Source organism: Notolepis coatsorum (genome assembly GCF_963971535.1).
Source record: "Notolepis coatsorum genome assembly, chromosome: 2".
NCBI lineage: Eukaryota > Metazoa > Chordata > Actinopteri > Aulopiformes > Paralepididae > Notolepis > Notolepis coatsorum.
The window spans coordinates 142,342,136-142,360,246 of record NC_140166.1 but is presented as its reverse complement, the minus strand read 5'-3'; the positions used below and the strand labels follow the sequence as shown (position 1 = coordinate 142,360,246).

The following is an 18,111-nucleotide window of genomic DNA, read 5'->3' as shown; positions in this document are numbered from 1 at the left end:
TTGCACAGACTGTAGCGTGTTCCGTGAAAACACAGACAATATAAATGATTACACTGAAACAGTGCTGGACTTTGTTGGTACTCTGGTAGAAGAAATAATCCCCTCCACCACAATTGGAGTTTTCCCAAACCAAAAGCCTTGGGGAGACAAATCGGTCCGCGAAGCTATGAATGCGCGCACCTCAGCCTACAACAGGCAACATGGACGCGCACAAGACGGCGCGTTACAACCTACGGGGAACAGTGATAGAGGAAAAAAGGCGGTACAGAGATAAGGTGGAACAGGCTGATTCCAGAGGCATGTGGCAGGGCCTCAGAACGATGACAGACTATAAAGGCATCGCCCCCCCCATGCTTTGTTTGTATGAGGAAGTCAGAGGTAAGCGACAGCTGTGATTGGAGGATCAAGAAAAGGGGCAGGGTTTTGAGACAGGTCCATTGGAGGTGGGCTTCCCACTCTCCAGGACATTTATAACAAGCGTTGCAGGGCCAAGGCTAAGAGAATAACCAAAGACTCTAGTCACCCAAACAACTGCCTCTTTGAACTGCTGCGGTCAGGCAAGCGCTACCGGAGTCTCATGGCAAGCACAGAGAGACTCAGAAGGAGCTTCTATCCCCAGTCCATCAGGATGCTCAATGACTCTATGTAACACCATCAACCCATCCATCTACACTCATTGCACACACATCCACACACTCACTTTAAACAAACACTCACCTTAAAGTGGAGATGAAGCAGTGAGCAATGTGATCCTAGTTTGTTTGTTGTGTACCTTGTGTAAGACAGGGTTCTATAATCAAATGTGAAATCTATCTTATTTGTCTGAAAAATATAATATAATATCCCTGTTTTCAACATGGGCGCCGCCATTTTGTTGCTGACGTCATGGCTGACGTCATGCCTTTGGTTGGGTGTATACACTCTAGTTAGCTGCCTATAGTGAATGGGTCAGTCAGCAAATAAAATGTTGCCTACAAAACAACAGGACTGCGGTGGTTCTGTTTGTATTGCTCCTGGCTGTTCAAACTAATTTTACCATGTGAGAGAGAGGAAAGTTGGTTAATTTCCACAAACTACCAGTGAAAAAAACAGTGTTGTTGACATGTTGGCTCGGGCTGGCTGCACTCAGGCGGCGCGACCAGCCTGTTGGACAGGGAAGGAGGATCTGCAGAGAACACTTCATTGCCTCGGATTATGTTGTTGGGGTGGGATGTTTGTCCAGAAGACCACTAATCAGCTGAAGCCGGACGCGGTTCCCTCGGTCTTCGACAGACAGACCGGCGTTAGCTCTCGGGAAACCGGAGCGTCGCGGAGCATTCAGCCTGCTGGCTACCTAGACCCACTTCAACCAGCGTCGCGGAGCATTCAGCCTGCTGGCTACACAGCTTGTCGGTGTGCTGGAGCCTCTGCAAGCTAACGGTAGCTGGCTCCAGGCTCCAGCACACCGACAAGCTGTGTAGCCAGCAGGCTGAATGCTCCGCGACGCTGGTTGAAGTGGGTCTAGGTAGCCAGCAGGCTGAATGCTCCGCGACGCTCCGGTTGCTAACGCTAACTAGCTAGCGAGAGCTAACGCCGGTCCCCGGCTGGTGCCAACTAGCTAGCGATCGCTCCCGAGAGCTAACGCCGGTCTGTCTGTCGAAGACCGAGGGAACCGCGTCCGGCTTCAGCTGATTAGTGGTCTTCTGGACAAACATCCCACCCCAACAACATAATCCGAGGCAATGAAGTGTTCTCTGCAGATCCTCCTTCCCTGTCCAACAGGCTGGTCGCGCCGCCTGAGTGCAGCCAGCCCGAGCCAACATGTCAACAACACTGTTTTTTTCACTGGTAGTTTGTGGAAATTAACCAACTTTCCTCTCTCTCACATGGTAAAATTAGTTTGAACAGCCAGGAGCAATACAAACAGAACCACCGCGGTCCCGTTGTTTTGTAGGCAACATTTTATTTGCTGACTGACCCATTCACTATAGGCAGCTAACCAGAGTGTATACACCCAACCAACGGTATGACGTCAGCAACAAAATGGCCGCGCCCATAATGCTAAATGCTTCAGAAATGTACACAACAAATCGTTTTTTCTTAGAAACTGCTTATTTTTATAACGTGACTTCTTCTGTGGCTTATCTAAATACTAATGTGATGCTATGAATATGTATTTATCGCACTGCTTCATTTCCACTTTAACACTCACTTTAGACACTTTAACACTACCTTATATTTATCTATTTATTAAAGAGATTTGCACTACATTCATACCTTTTACACCCCTGTTTATGTTAATGTTATTTATGCCTTACTCCTGTTTTTATATTTAATACTGTGTTTAGGACTGTTTTTATATTTTTACTAGCACCTAGGGCTGCATTTAAAATTCCGTTGTAACAACTGTAACAATGACAATAAAGATCTATTCTATTCTATTCATTGTCTGCATTTTTACTCACTGTACTTAGGTTGTATATTGTATAGTGTTATTCCTCTTTTACTACTTTTTTACTGTATGAAACACATTCTCAGGGGCTCATACAGAACTGAGCATTTCACTGTAAAGTACATGTATGTTTATTATGTGACAAACAAACTTGAAACTTGTAGGGAAGAAAGAGGAGAGTTTCCTTTTCTGTATGGTGCTTTATTTCCAGTTCAATATGGGGTTTTACAGGTTGATAATTCCCTTCTCATACACAATACAGCTGCCTACTATTACGCTTCACAACAACAACAACGTAACATTCGGTCCGTCCTCCCATATCTCCCACGGGGAAACAACACCCCCGGCATAACAGTGGTGCCCCCCTACCGACGGAACAAAGTGTTGGGGATAAGGGTTCCGCACGGACAATTATGTTTGTTACTTTCCTGTCTGCAAACAAGCTCCTGTTAGCTAGCAAGCCTTGATGTTGAAGTGGAATAAAGAAGTGGACTAGTATCTAGAAATACACACACTCATGTATACGTACCATATATATCCATTATTGAATATACCCTCCCTCCCCAACAGGTGGCGCCAGCGGTGAAGGAGCGCATGATGAAGAAGGGCAGTATGATGGTGGGCTACCAGCCCCACGAGGACAAGGCCAACTTCTTCAGGCAGATCGTCATCAGTCCTCAGGTCAGCAGAGAAGACATGGACTTCCTCCTGGACGAGATAGACCGTCTGGGGAGGGACTTGTGATGGAACAGATCTCAGGATCTCACCCGTGGAGGTCTGGGGATGAAGAGTTTAACCGACGCCAGTCATTTTCTGAGGATCTCTGTGAGGAACATTGACGCAAGGACGCTCGTCTTCGTCGCCGTGGGGACGTCCAGCGTCAGCAAGGCCTCTGCTTCTTTTCTAACCAGGCTGGGGTTTTAAAAAGACATTATAGCACTTATTCCATAGAAGGTCAGTTAGGGTTAAAGGTCAGTTAGGGTTAACACCAAGACAGAATCACGCTGTAATACTGGGGGCTGCAGCAAGCCCTCTCTGACCTGGATGGATGGGAGAAGAGATCATAATTTAGGGGAGGGCGGGTTTTTGCAAAAGCCTGAAGATGGGAGTGTGGGGAACCAAACCAGAGGATATCTCTGGCCATGTGGGGAACCCCACGACAGAGGAGCCCCACGACACACTATCTTCACCGCACTAGAGTCACAATACTGTAAACATTGCGATATATTGCCATGTATTACCTTTTCTCAACTGCAAATTATGTCTCCCATATTTTATCGAATAAGAAAAAAAAATTCTGTTCACCCCATTCCAATCATTTTATTGCAGCGAAATGGGATCGTCAAGTTAAACAACTTGGCGTCAGTATACGCGAAATATCGCAATATATCGCAGTATCGCCCCCCCCCCCCTCCCCAGTAAGAATACACATGCCAAATGCAACGTGGACAGCTTATTTGTAATCATATGCGATAAACGGTAAAAGTATGTGTGTGTTGGGACTTGGAGCAGGTAAGGGGCCCAACACATTTGGTGTTACACGTAGTGACAGTATTGTCTAGACACACTAGGTCAGGAGTGATGCCACTCATTGTATGTTTTGGACATATGTTTGGGTTAGTTAGTGTAGGTAGTGAGGAGTAGTTTTATTTGACCTTTGTGTTTGTGTATAGGTAGATAAGTATATTCCTTACTGAGTTAGTTTTGTTTTGTTTTACTCAGTTCATTCCTTTGGCATCATTCAAGCTCCTTTCTCCTTCCCCTTGGTTGTGTGTCTCAAATCCACCATTTTCATTGTATATTAGTCTGCGTTTTTGTTCGTATACACTGTAAAAGGCACAATATATTATTTTCTTTCACCTAAACTTGTTGTGGGCATTGCTTTATTTTATATATGTATTACAACACAATCATCCTTTGTTATTCACATACTGGGGTTGTAACACATTTGAATATTACATGATTGTCATCTCTGGCTTAGTGATGTAGGAGTGAACATACCTTCACGTTCCCAGGAGACGTCTCAGGAGAGAGGGCCTCCAGAAGGCCTGACTTTAACCCTTTCACAACCACACTACAGAAGGTTAACCCTTTCACTACCACACTACAGAAGGTTAACCTTTCACTACCACACTACAGAAGGTTAACCTTTCACTACCACACTACAGAAGGTTAACCCTTCACTACCACACTACAGAAGGTTAACCCTTCACTACCACACTACAGAAGGTTAACCCTTTCACTACCACACTACATAAGGTTAACCCTTTCACTACCACACTACAGACGGTTAACCTTTCACTACCACACTACAGAAGGTTAACCTTTCACTACCACACTACAGAAGGTTAACCTTTCACTACCACACTACAGAAGGTTAACCTTTCACTACGATTACACTACAGAAGGTTAACCCTTTCACTACCACACTACAGACGGTTAACCTTTCACTACCACACTACAGAAAGTTTTACCCTTCACTACCACACTACAGAAGGTTAACCCTTTACTATCACACGACAGACGGTTAACCCTTTGTCGTGTGGCAGTGAAAAGGGTTAACCTTCTGTATTGTCGCAGTGAAAGGGTTAACCGCTTGGTAGCGTGGCAGTGAAAGGGTTAAGGAGGGCTGAAAGGGCGGGGACTAAGTGTTTTTTTTACACAATCTCACACACATCCAAAAACTCTAAGGTTTTGCACACATTCATTTAGTTTGACAGTTATCCTCTTAAGCCCGGAGCCCTATTTTCAGAAATTCCGCCTAAAGGTACTGTACACGCCCAAGTAAATGGAATATTGCTCCACTTCTACAAGGTCAATTAGCATGTTCTTGGTATCTAGGAACATCTATGAACCTGTGGGTATGTATTCCCAGTGTCAGAAATATTGTGTCCATTACTATGCTTGAGTAAGTTGTGATGAAACAAAGGAGAATATAAATTATGATTTTTTTCTTTTGCATCTTTGCCGGTGAATAACACCATGTTACAATTGTGCTGGAACCACCCTATTGAGATCAAGTGTACACAAAATCTAAGCAAATGAATAAAGGGAAGATGATTAAACGGAAGGATTTGTAGATACAGTAATAAATTATAATCTATTTGAATTATACATTAAAAATTGAACTTGACCTTGACCTTATTATGGCCAAATCATACATCTATGGATAGGGAAAAAGCTCCTCTTTCCAATGGCAGTGTTAAATCTGGAAATGTAGTCATTTCCTCACGGTTTTACGATAAAAGAGAGATAGAATAGGCATTTTTCCGATAAATTCTTATTTTTGGTAAATCTTAACATCGGTAAGCAAACGTAGTGCTGAAAATATACACTTTGACTACTGTTTTTATAGGGTTAAGGTCTTTACTCTTGGCTACATTTGAAAAAGAAACACTCAATATGGTCTGTATTGATCGATTTATGATAAAAACAGTGGGGGGCGGGGACTTCCGTGAAGACACTGGTGGATGAGGAGGGACACCTTAAATACAATCTCCACGTGGGGATGCACGTGGATCCCCTGAGGGGATCCACGTGAATACCCTGAAGACTCTGGCAGGAGCACTCATTCAAGGGTACTATGACTATGCGTGCACCTCATGGTACCAAAGCACCTCAAAGGCGCTTAAAACAAAATTACAAACATCACAAAACAAACTGGTCAGACTACTACTTGACCTTACCCCCAGAACCCGACCTCACCCCTGCCCACTTTGACAACCTAGGATGGCTTAGAGTAGACGATAGAGTACAGCAACTTGCAATGGGCCTGGTCTACAAGATACACTATACAACTAAGGTACCCATGTACATGTCAAAATACTTCCCAAAGGTCAGTGAATACCACAACCACTACACCAGAGGAAGCTCAACAAATCATGTTAAACCCAGATTCGGCTCTAACAAGGGACTAAATACGTTTCGCAATTATGCCACATCAATGTGGAACGCCCTACCCAAAGCTGTAAAGGAATGTGAAGTACCCACATTCAAAACCGCTCTTAAAGAGCACCTACGGGAGGCTGCAATTCGAAACTGGCCACCGTAAATGCCCAAAACCCCCACCACCTCCTAATAGACAGTCTCCTCCCCACCGCATGTATATATTCCCTCCCCGCCGTATGTATATCTCTCTCCCACCCACCCACCCCCTCCTAATGTACAGTCCCCTCCCCATCATATGTATATACTCTGTCAGGATCTAGGGGTAACAGACAGTACTGTATATTTGAATACCGTTTATGTCACAAATGTATCAGTACTAAATACCTATATGTCCCTATGCCATAAATGTCATGTATGTTGTGTATGTCATAAATGTCTATATGAATTGAAAATGGGGGACCCTGATGGAAACAAGACAAACGTCTTTCTCAGGTCTGCATCCCCTTAACAATTGTGTGTATTGAGCCGTACTGTATTGTACCCATTCTGCAATCTGTTAAATAAAGTTTTCATTCATTCATTCATTCATTCATTCATTCATTCATTCATTCATTCATTCATTCATTCATTCATCCAGTGCAGTGTTTTGAGGATGGGAGTGATGTGCTCATTATTTGCCCAAGCAGTGATGTCAGGACTGTTAGGACTGCGCTTTAGTTCTCTTTAGTTCCTCCCTGCTGTTCACACCGCTCCAAGCAGCGATGTCAGGACTCCTTTCTTTAGTTCCTCCACAGAGCTGAATGGGTTGAGGTGGGGAGTGTGCAGCAGCAGGGGGGAGATATCAACCACCAGGGGGCAGCAAAGACATGCGTTTCTCCCAAATAACAATAATTGGGCTGTGTTGATAACTGAAAAGACCACTAGGTGGCACTCTAAGACCTCAGAGGGAAATACCTCACAGAGATGTAAATCATTTCTATGTATAATAGCAGCGTAATCAAATCGTTCTCATGAGGAAGAACACAAATTGCATTATTTCTTTCCATGAGAATGTGAGTGTAGCATTATCTGAATACTGTACTTATCCCACATTTCCATGAGAATGTAAGAGTGTAGCATTGTCCGAATACTATCATTATCTTACATTTCAATGATAATGTAAGAGTGTAACATGAATGAATGAATGAATGAAAACTTTATTTAACAGATTGCAGAATGGGTACAATACAGTACGGCTCAATACATACAATTGTTAAGGGGATGCAGACCTGAGAAAGACGTTTGTCTTGTTTCCATCAGGGTCCCCCATTTTCAATTCATATAGACATATATGACATACATGACATACAGATAGTCAGTACTGCTACATCTATACATTTATGACATACCAGATTTGCAAATACAGTACTGTTTGTGATACAGAAGGAGTCAAGAAAAGGGAGTATATACATTTGACGTAGAAACTGTACATTGGAGGTTGGGTGGGGGGGGTTGGGTACATTGGGATATTGACAACCATACTGGGTAATTTACATTGGAGGTGGTTGGGGGGGGGGGGGGGGGGGGGGGGCGGGGGGCATACTGTATAAACAAGTAACACTGTACATTGAGGGGGGGGGGGAGGAGACACTGTACAAACAAACACAATTGTACATTGAACTATTGACAAAACCATACTAGGTAAATGACTGTACATTGGAGGGGGTTGGAATGATTGGGTTAGGATATTTACAGGGGCCAGTGTTGAATTGCAGTCTCCCGTAGGTGTCCCTTGAGAGAGGTTTTGAAAGTGGGTAGTGATCCACATTCCTTTACAGCTTTGGGTAGGGCGTTCCACATTGATGTGGCATAATTGCGAAACGTGTTTAGTCCCTTATTTGAGCCGAATCTGGGTTTGACATGATTTGTGGAGCTCCCTCTGGTGTTGTGATCGTGGTATTCACTGACCTTTGGGAAGTATTTTGACATGTACATGGGTACCTTGGTCGTGTAGTGTATCTTGTAGACCAGGCCCATTGCAAGTTGTTGTACTCTGTCGTCTACTCTAAGCCATCCTAGGTTGTCGAAGTGGGCAGGGGTGAGGTGGGTTCTAGGAGTAAGGTCAAGCAGTAGTCTGACCAGTTTGTTTTGAGATGTTTGTAATTTTGTTTTTAGCGCCTTTGAGGTGCTTTGGTACCATGAGGTGCAAGCATAGTCGTAGTACCCCTGAATGAGTGCTCCTGCCAGAGTCTTCAGGGTGTTCTTGTTTACCAGAGAGGAGATCCGGTACAAGAATCGAGTTCGTTGGTTGACTTTTTTTATTACATTGGATGCCATTTTGTCACAGGAGAGATTAGCCTCTAGGATGGACCCCAGGTAGGTAATTTCATCTTTCCTTGTGACAATATTGTCACCCACTGTAACTGAGAAGCCGTCGGTCTTGCTGAGTTTGTTATTTGAACCGAAGAGAATGGACTCTGTTTTGCCCATGTGTAATGATAGTTTGTTATCAGCGAGCCATATGCAGATTCTGCCTAGTTCCGAGCTGAGGGTTTTTTCAACCTGTAACTTGTTCCTGTCAGAGACCAGCAGGGCTGAGTCGTCCGCAAACAGGAACAAGTTGCAGTCACAAGCTGACGACATGTCATTTGCATAAATTAGGAACAGTAGCGGTCCTAGTATGCTTCCTTGTGGAACACCACAGCTCACTGTGAATACTGTCATTATCTTACATTTCAGGAACTTGATGCATCCTTCTATAAGTGAGCAAGTATTTCCTGGATGGAAATCCATGTAAACGCGTATTAACCATTTGATTTAATACGTGGATATAACGTCACGTCACCTACTAGTTTAAAAAGACTGCAGAATAAAGTTAGGCTCTCGACTAAAATGAAAAGGAACAAATGAACAACTTTAATTTTGACTGTAGGCCGACCGTCAACAGAGGAATGTCTATGTAGTTGACAGTAGTTTTCTTCTTCCAACATGGTTGCCTGTAACATACTGTAGCAACCATTATCTTGTACACAGCAATGGGAGAGACAACGGTTGCTATGTGTTGATATATGATAAATACATCCACTAAAACATGATGACGTGGTCTTATTACTGGATCTTATAAACATACCGTGTCAAAGTGGGTATCAAGCAGGAGGGAAGACTGTCAAGTTTTAAACTGTGGATACCAAACAGAGAAGGTAAAGACGACTTTGAACTGTTGAACAGTGATCCAGAACTATTTTATTGCGCTGTAAAAAAAGATTTGAATAACGGTACGTGTATTCGTCCCGCGAATTTACGGTACGGCCGTCACGGTGCGGTACGCGCAGCCATACGACGAATACGCCTCACAGCGCAAACACACCAGTCGCACATGCAGGCACTCACGGGTTTCCGTGTCTGTGTGAGAGACAGTGCGAGGCACACCGAGTCCGACTTCAGAGCGGGCGAAAGTGCACGGAGGAAGGCACATTTATATTGGAACATCTGCAGGGTCATTACAATTTTACAGTTTTCTTTCGTTTTCTTGTTCGCCCAATAATGTCAACCAAATGAAGCCGATGGAAAGACACACACACGCGTCGCGTCGCCAACACACACACCAACATTCTCCCCCGCTGGACTCTCAGGCACAGCTGATCAAATAAAAAAAAGAAACGTACATACTGAGCTCCTCTCCAGTTGAACTGCTACTGTGTTTAAATCCAAATAATCCTCTGCCATTGTTGTAACATGTCATCTGTTCTCTAGTATTCAGTCTTGTGAAATAAAATTCTCACACCTCACCCCTGCCCACTTTGACAACCTAGGATGGCTTAGAGTAGACGACAGAGTACAGCAACTTGCAATGGGCCTGGTCTACAAGATACACTACACGACCAAGGTACCCATGTACATGTCAAAATACTTCCCAAAGGTCAGTGAATACCACGATCACAACACCAGAGGGAGCTCCACAAATCATGTTAAACCCAGATTCGGCTCAAATAAGGGACTAAACACGTTTCGCAATTATGCCACATCAATGTGGAACGCCCTACCCAAAGCTGTAAAGGAATGTGGATCACTACCCACTTTCAAAACCTCTCTCAAGGGACACCTACGGGAGACTGCAATTCAACACTGGCCCCTGTAAATATCCTAACCCAACCCCCTCCAATGTACAGTCATTTACCTAGTATGGTTTTGTCAATAGTCCAATGTACAATTTTGTTTGTTTGTACAGTGTCCCCCCCCCCCCTCAATGTACAGTTTTGCTTGTATATACAGTGTGCCCCCCCCCCCCCCAACCACCTCCAATGTAGATTACCCAGTATGGTTGTCAATATCCCAGTGTACCCAACCCCCCCCCACCCAACCTCCTCCAATGTACAGTTTCTACGTCAAATGTATATACTCCCTTTTCCTGACTCCTTCTGTATCACAAACAGTACTGTATTTGCAAATCTGGTATGACATAAATGTATAGATGTAGCAGTACTGACTATCTGTATGTCATGTATGTCATATATGTCCTGATGAATTGAAAATGGGGGACCCTGATGTAAACAAGACGAAAGTCTTTCTCTGGTCTGCATCCCCTTAACAATTGTGTGTATTGAGCTGTACTGTATTGTACCCATTCTGCAATCTGTTAATAAAGTTTTCAATCAATCAATCAATCAAACTGAAACTTACCAAGGATAAGTTGTTAAAGGGACAGTAGGCAATTCATTTATTCAGTGGATGCCTGAACACAGAATGACACCAGTATCACTGACTACCACGGCAAGCCTATAGAAAAGTATTCTATTTAATAATAATAATAATTATATTAATTATCATAAATATATAATAATAATTATAAATTATTATAAAAAAATAAATAACAAGAAAATTATAAATTAAATATATAAATATATTTGTTTCTGTTGTACAGAAATCGTACAGAACCGTGACCCCAATACCAAGGTACGTACCGAACCGTGGCTTCTGTGTACCGTTACACCCATAGATTTGATCTATTCTATTTTATTGCACTGCACTATTGCACTATTTTACTCTGTCTATTTGATCTTACTCTTTTTATTATTGTCTATTTAAAACTGAATCAAACCATAAACAAGGTGGCCTGTTGGGATATTAGATCCTAATGTGAAAAACTTGGATTTTATGTGAAGCACTTTGAGCTGCAGTTTCTGTATGAAAGGTGCTACCGTGATGCACTTCAAGCTGCCAAATCTGCCCACTACTCCACCATCATCAACAGCAGCAACCGCAAACCCCCGGACCCTCTTCTCCACTATCAAGAAACTCCTACAACCCCCAGACAATAACTCACTCTCCTCCCCTGACCTCTGCAACTCGTTTCTCCTCTCCTTCAATAACAAACTATCTCAAATCAACAGCTCACTGATCGCCAACTCCCCCACCCTCGCCCCCCCACTATCATTTCCCCCCCACCTGACTCCATCCCTCCCACCCCTTTTACTGCCTTCGCCCCAGTCGACTCCTCCTTCATCATGAACCTCATGACCACCTCCAAGACCACTACCTGCTCCCTTGACCCCCTCCCCACTACTCTCACCAAGGCCTGCCTCCCAGCTCTCATCCCCCACCTCACCGCCCTTTTCAACCAGTCACTATCCCTAGGCCACCTCCCCTCCCCCTATAAACTCGCCGCTGTCACCCCTGTCCTCAAAAAACCCACTCTCGACCCATCCAACCTCTCCAACTACCGCCCCATATCCAATCTCCCTTTCTTCTCCAAAACACTCAAACGCATTGCTGCCTCCCAACTCCACTCCCATCTCCAGTCCAACACCCTCTACGAACCCCTTCAGTCTGGCTTCCGTCCTGCTCACAGCACCGAAACTGCACTGGTTAAAGTCATCAATGACCTCCTCATCTCCGCTGACTCCGGTGCCCTCAACATCCTGATCCTACTCGATCTCAGTGCAGCCTTTGACACAGTGTGTCACTCCATCCTCCTCCAAAGGCTGCACCAACTGGGTGTTGAGGGCACAGCACTTGGCTGGTTCTCCTCCTACCTCACAGACAGACCAATTCATCTCCCTCTCCGGCCACACCTCTTCCCCCTCCCCAGTCACACAGGGGGTCCCCCAAGGCTCAGTCCTTGGCCCCCTGCTCTTCATCTGCTACATTCTCCCCCTTGGTCACATCATCCGTAAATACCACCTCAACTTCCACTGCTACGCTGATGACACCCAAATCTACATCAGTACACAATCCCCCCACAGCCCACCCCTCAGTCACATCGAATCCTGCATTACTGAACTCCAAACCTGGATGACTCACAACTTTCTCAAATTAAACAGTGACAAGACGGAACTTCTCATCATTGGCACCAAAACCACCCTCACCAGATCCGGACCCATCACACTCACCATCAATGACTCCACCATCACCCCCTCCCCCCTAGTCCGAAACCTTGGTGTCCTACTCGACCCCACCCTCTCATTTGACCCCCACGTCCGCTCCATTGTAAAAACATCATACTTTCACCTCCGCAACATTGCAAAAATCCGTCACTGCCTCTCCCCCTCTGCTGCTGAATCCCTCATTCACGCCTTCATCTCCTCCCGCCTGGACTATTGCAACTCCCTCCTCACTGGCATCACCTCCCGCTCTCTCCATAAACTGCAAATGGTCCAAAACTCAGCCGCCCGCCTCCTCACTAACACCCGGTCCCGTGAACACATCACTCCTGTCCTCCACTCTCTCCACTGGCTCCCGATCAAACACAGCATAAACTTCAAAACACTACTCCTCACCTTCAAAGCCCTCCACAGCCTGGCCCCCCCCTACCTGACTGATCTCCTTCTTCCCCACCGCCCCACCCGTTCCCTCCGGTCCTCCTCCACTGCCTCCCTCACTGTCCCGACATCCAAACTAAAAAACTTTGGAGATCGGGCCTTCTCTCGCACTGCACTCCGACTCTGGAATTCCCTCCCTCAGTCCATCAGAGACTCCCCTACACTCTCCACCTTCAAAGCTCACCTCAAAACCTCAAAGTCTTTTTGTGCTATCTCATGCTGTCTTCCCCTGTTCCCCCCATGGTCTACTCTCATGTTCCTTTTGTTTTTGTTTCTTTGTTTTTGTTTCTTTGTGTTTTGTTTCTTTGTTTTTACTATGTTCCTAACTACTGTCAGCGACTTCGGGTCATTGAGAAGCTGAATTATTATTATACAAATAAAGTTTATTATTATTATTATTATTATTATTAGCATTACTGCTGATACTATCTGAACGAGAATCACACATCATTCCACCAAGGTCTCTACTGGTAATCCCCAGGGGTCAGGCTCCTCATTCGCTGTCACAACAGGGGGGGGGGGGGGGGGGGGGGGCAGAAGTGATAATTTAACCTTCTGTAGTGTGGTTGTGAAAGGGTTAACAGTCTGTATTGCCGCAGTGAAAGGGTTAACCCTTTGGTCGTGTGGTAGTGAAAGGGTTAAGTAAGTCGTGTGAATTGGTCACTGGTCACTGGTCACTGGTAACATAGTGAAATACATCTTTGAACTGAAGGAGAGACGTCTTCAGGTGTTGATTCATATGAACCCACGGCCTGCAGCTTTCTGGCTTCAGAACTCATCTGAATAACAAGCCAAACATCCAGAACATCATGATGCTCTTTTGAAGGAAACAAATCTCAGGTCTGACTCACTAAGACCACCACCTATGAAGTCCATGAAGTGTCCTACAGTGCTTTACTTTTATATAAGGCAACATCTCTCTCTCCCCCTCTGTATCTCTCTCTATCTCTGTGTCTCTCTCTTTGTGTAGGAGTAGGAACTGAATGTTGAAAGGAACTGAATGTTGAAATAGATTTTTTGTATCTACTTTTTCTCCCATTTTCTATTTTTTCTCCCATCCCGATTTTGTATTGTCCAATTCTACCCTCCCCTGTCTCGAACGCTGTTAGGCCATGCCTCCCACAGGTCGGCTGCAATGTGGACCAAGCCTTGCATCACGTGTCCCCTCCGCGTCGAGTTTTTTACCAACCGGTTTCCAGTTCCGCGTTCTGCGATCTGATTGGCCACTGACGTTTCTGGTGCGATCTTGATTGGCCACTGACGTTTCTGGTCGTGTGACATGTGAGCCCAATCGCGTGACGCCTGTTTCTGCGCCCATTTCCGCCTCGAACAGGCTGCAAACTACCTAACGCCTAGTTTATCACTAGTTAAGCTTAGGCGACTCTTTCGAAGTTGGTTAAGGTTAGAGTTTGGAATCAGGGCTGGTGTTCTATCGCCCTGCTCTAAGACAAACTCTAACCTTAACCAACTTCGAAAGAGTGCCTAAGCTTAACCGGTGATAGAAACAGGCGTCACACGATTGGCGCAGATGTCACACGACCAGAAACGTCAGTGGCCAATCAGATCACAGAACGCGGAACTGGAAACCGGTTGGTAAAAAACTAGACGCGTCCCCTCCGGTACACGAGGAGGCAGCTGTCGCATCTTTTCACCTGTACAGCGCGATCTCTCAGCGGCGAGGGTCTGCGTGGGAGGGACACGCCGCCCTCGTTGCTTAGTGATTCTGCTGCGCAGGCGCACCAACCGACCTGTAGGAGTCGCTGTCCACAACGTCCGATCCCCACCCGCCAGCTTCCCACCCCCTAATCATTCCATTTGGGCTGTGGGGGGTGCTTAATGTCTGAAGGAGTCGACTGAAGGCTCCTTGTCCTCTGCAAAAGCATGCAATTGGTCCACTGATGGATATGTCTAGCAGTGTTAATTTCGCTGACTAAATTGATGACGAAAGATGTTCGTCAACGAAGGTTTTTTTCATGACGACAACGAGACGTGACGTCACGTTATTGAAGACCATGTCACGCTAACGAGACTAAATAGTTTATTAAATATCGTTGACCACAACTGAGGACACAAAAATGTAATTTACAAAAACCAGGACAAAATTTCTCTTCATGTATGTTGATATTGTTGACTAAAACAAGACGAGACAAAATAATTATAACTTTTCTTAATGCCATCATCCCGAGTAGAGCAGTGTGACGGCAGATTCCCCTAGGTTAAAAAATAAATACGCAATTTAAATCAGAAAATGTTCCATGTTGACTATTTCTGACTTCTGACAAGTTTTTTTCCATTAACTAAAAATAGACAAAAATGTCATCCGTTTTCGTTGACTAAATCTAGACTAAAACAAAAAAGACAAAATTGAGACAAAAACTGACTAAGACTAAAATGCTCAGACATTTAGTTGACTAAAACTGACTAAACCAAAAATAAATGAAGATGACTAAATATGATGAAAACGAAAAAGGAGCACTTGACACATGACTAAGACTAAAATGAAAATAGCTGCCAAAATTAACACTGATGTCTAGTTTAGTGTGTTCAACAGACGGGTGAAATCCTCTTTCAGTGCCTCTGTGCCCGTTTTCTTAGGCAGTTAGCCTCGCTGGTATGCGCGCCATTAGCGTTAGCCACACATCTAGGCCTCTTTGCTTTTGGAAAGAATGATCCAAATATTTTTTTTTGCATTCGATTAAGAGGTTGGCAGTCGACTACGCAGTGGCGTCATTTCAGTAAAAGCCAAGGTATGGCGAGGAGGGAGGGTGGGGGGGGGGGGGGGGTTTGGGTGAAGGTGGATTTCTTTTGTCAAATCAGTTGTGCAATAGTCACTTTTGGTGAGTTGTTTCTATACAATTCACTTGTATGACATTTAGGTATGACACAGGACTACACAAGCATTTTTAATATAGAAATGTGTCAACCACAATATTTTGCATACAAATTATGCAGAATGTAATATCATAACTGTCTATTATTTATCTTGCAATTGAGCCAATTTTCCTTAGGTACGGTTTTGAGGTGTGTGTTCAACAGAATATAGTGTCAAAAACACAATCACAAAAAGTATGGGTTACTGAATGCTGAACTGCACCATTATAATCACTAAGCCAGACCTTACCTGTGTCCCTGTATCACTTGTCTCTGCTGCCCTCTGATAAAAAAAACGTCTGTATGTCCATTTTCCCTTTTTTTTGGGCATATTTCAGTTAGTCACAGTAAAAGTCACCTAGTAAAAGTGAGATAATTGACAATATCAAAACAGGCTAGGGCTGTACCGAATAGTTCGAAGCCTCGTTCATAATGTTGACATTCGAATTCTAAATCAACAAAAAAAATTGTAATCTACTTTTTTTTTTTTTTTTTTTTTGCCAAGGTATGGCGAGTGCCATACCTTGCCATACCAAAATGACGCCCCGGCTCCTTTCGATCGATTAGTGGACTATCCGACTAGTCAGGGTCAGCCCTACCTTCTTGTGATTACCCTTAGATCCTAATGTGAAAAACTGTGATTTTATGTCTGCACTTTGTGCTCATTTTATGCCTGTCTTTTTTCTGTTGTGAAGCACTTTGAGCTGCAGTTTCTGTATGAAAGGTGCTATACAAATAAAGTTATTATTATTATTATTATTATTATTATTATTATTATTATTATTATTATTATTATTATTATTATTATTATTATTATTATTATTATTATTATTATTATTATTATTATTATTATTATTATTATTATTATTATTATTATTATTATTATTATTATTATTATTATTATTATTATTATTATTATTATTATATTACCCTGAAGGTCTGTTGACTGAAACCTTGTGTGCTCCGAGTATTCCTTTCAAATTCAACCACCTGCTTCACTAAGGATGTGTTTCCTAGCAGACAGCTATGGAACTCTAAGTCATATCTAACAACAGAAATCTTCTCAGATTGGGCTCCCTGATACATAAACATTATCAAATGGAGGTCTAATCAGGGATCCAAAGAACCACTGCACAAACTACTCATAATATAATATATAACATCAGTCAAAAAGCTAACCAGCTACCAGACAGGAACTCAAGACGTCATATTACGTATTGTCCTACACTATCTAATCAATACTGAACCATGAATATATACCATGAAGCAGGGTTTGTGACCGGAAGGTCGCCGGTTCGATCCCCGGGACCGGCAGGAACACCAACCGCTGAAGTGCCCTTGAGCAAGGCACTTAACCCCCAACTGCTCCAGTGGAGTTGCTCCGTGGCCAACGGTGTCAGACTGTGGTTGTACTGGGGCAGCTCCCAGGTGTGAATGGAACTGTGTGAATATGAAGCAGGGCGTTCCTGAAAAAGAGCATCCGTGCTCAGAGAACCTACCCTGGGTAAAATAAAGATTAAACAAACAAACAATATATATTTTTTTTATTTCAATCAGCTCAAGTACTAAGATAAGAAAGAAAACAACACACCTGGAATACAGTCTATCTCTCTTTCTCTCTCTGTATACTGTATATATATATATAATATATATATATATATATATATTCTATGAAACGTGTGTAGAATTGCTTTACTAACAGGTGGCACATAAAGACATCATACATACATACATACATACATACATACATACATACATACATACATACATACATACATACATACATACATACATACATACATACATACATACATACATACATACATACATACATACATACATACATACATACATACATACATACATACATACATACATACATACATACATACATACATACATATAGACATACAGACATACAGACATATTTACATACAAACATAAAGACAGACAGACATACAGACAGACATACAGTGCACTGTTTATATAAATAGTTTCTTGTCATACTACCGTACATCATATAAGTGTATTTGTGCAGTAACTCCTGATACTACTCTTCAGTACATTGTGCAAAGGACTGAACGGTAAGGGAAAGAGGAAGTAGCGTGTTTATATGTTCTACTG

At 43.4% G+C, this 18,111-nt stretch overlaps 1 protein-coding gene across 1 annotated transcript in view; it reads left to right on the top strand.

The window, feature by feature from the left end:
- LOC311223928 (acidic amino acid decarboxylase GADL1-like) overlaps positions 1-4,296 on the top strand; it is a 64,567-nt gene extending 60,271 nt beyond the window's left edge. The window contains exon 15 of the mRNA XM_084308703.1: positions 3,002-4,296. Within this exon, the coding sequence (XP_084164829.1) occupies positions 3,002-3,175 (174 nt within the window). The 3' untranslated portion in view covers positions 3,176-4,296. The remainder of the gene's footprint in view (positions 1-3,001) is intronic.
- Positions 4,297-18,111: the final 13,815 nt, after the last annotated feature.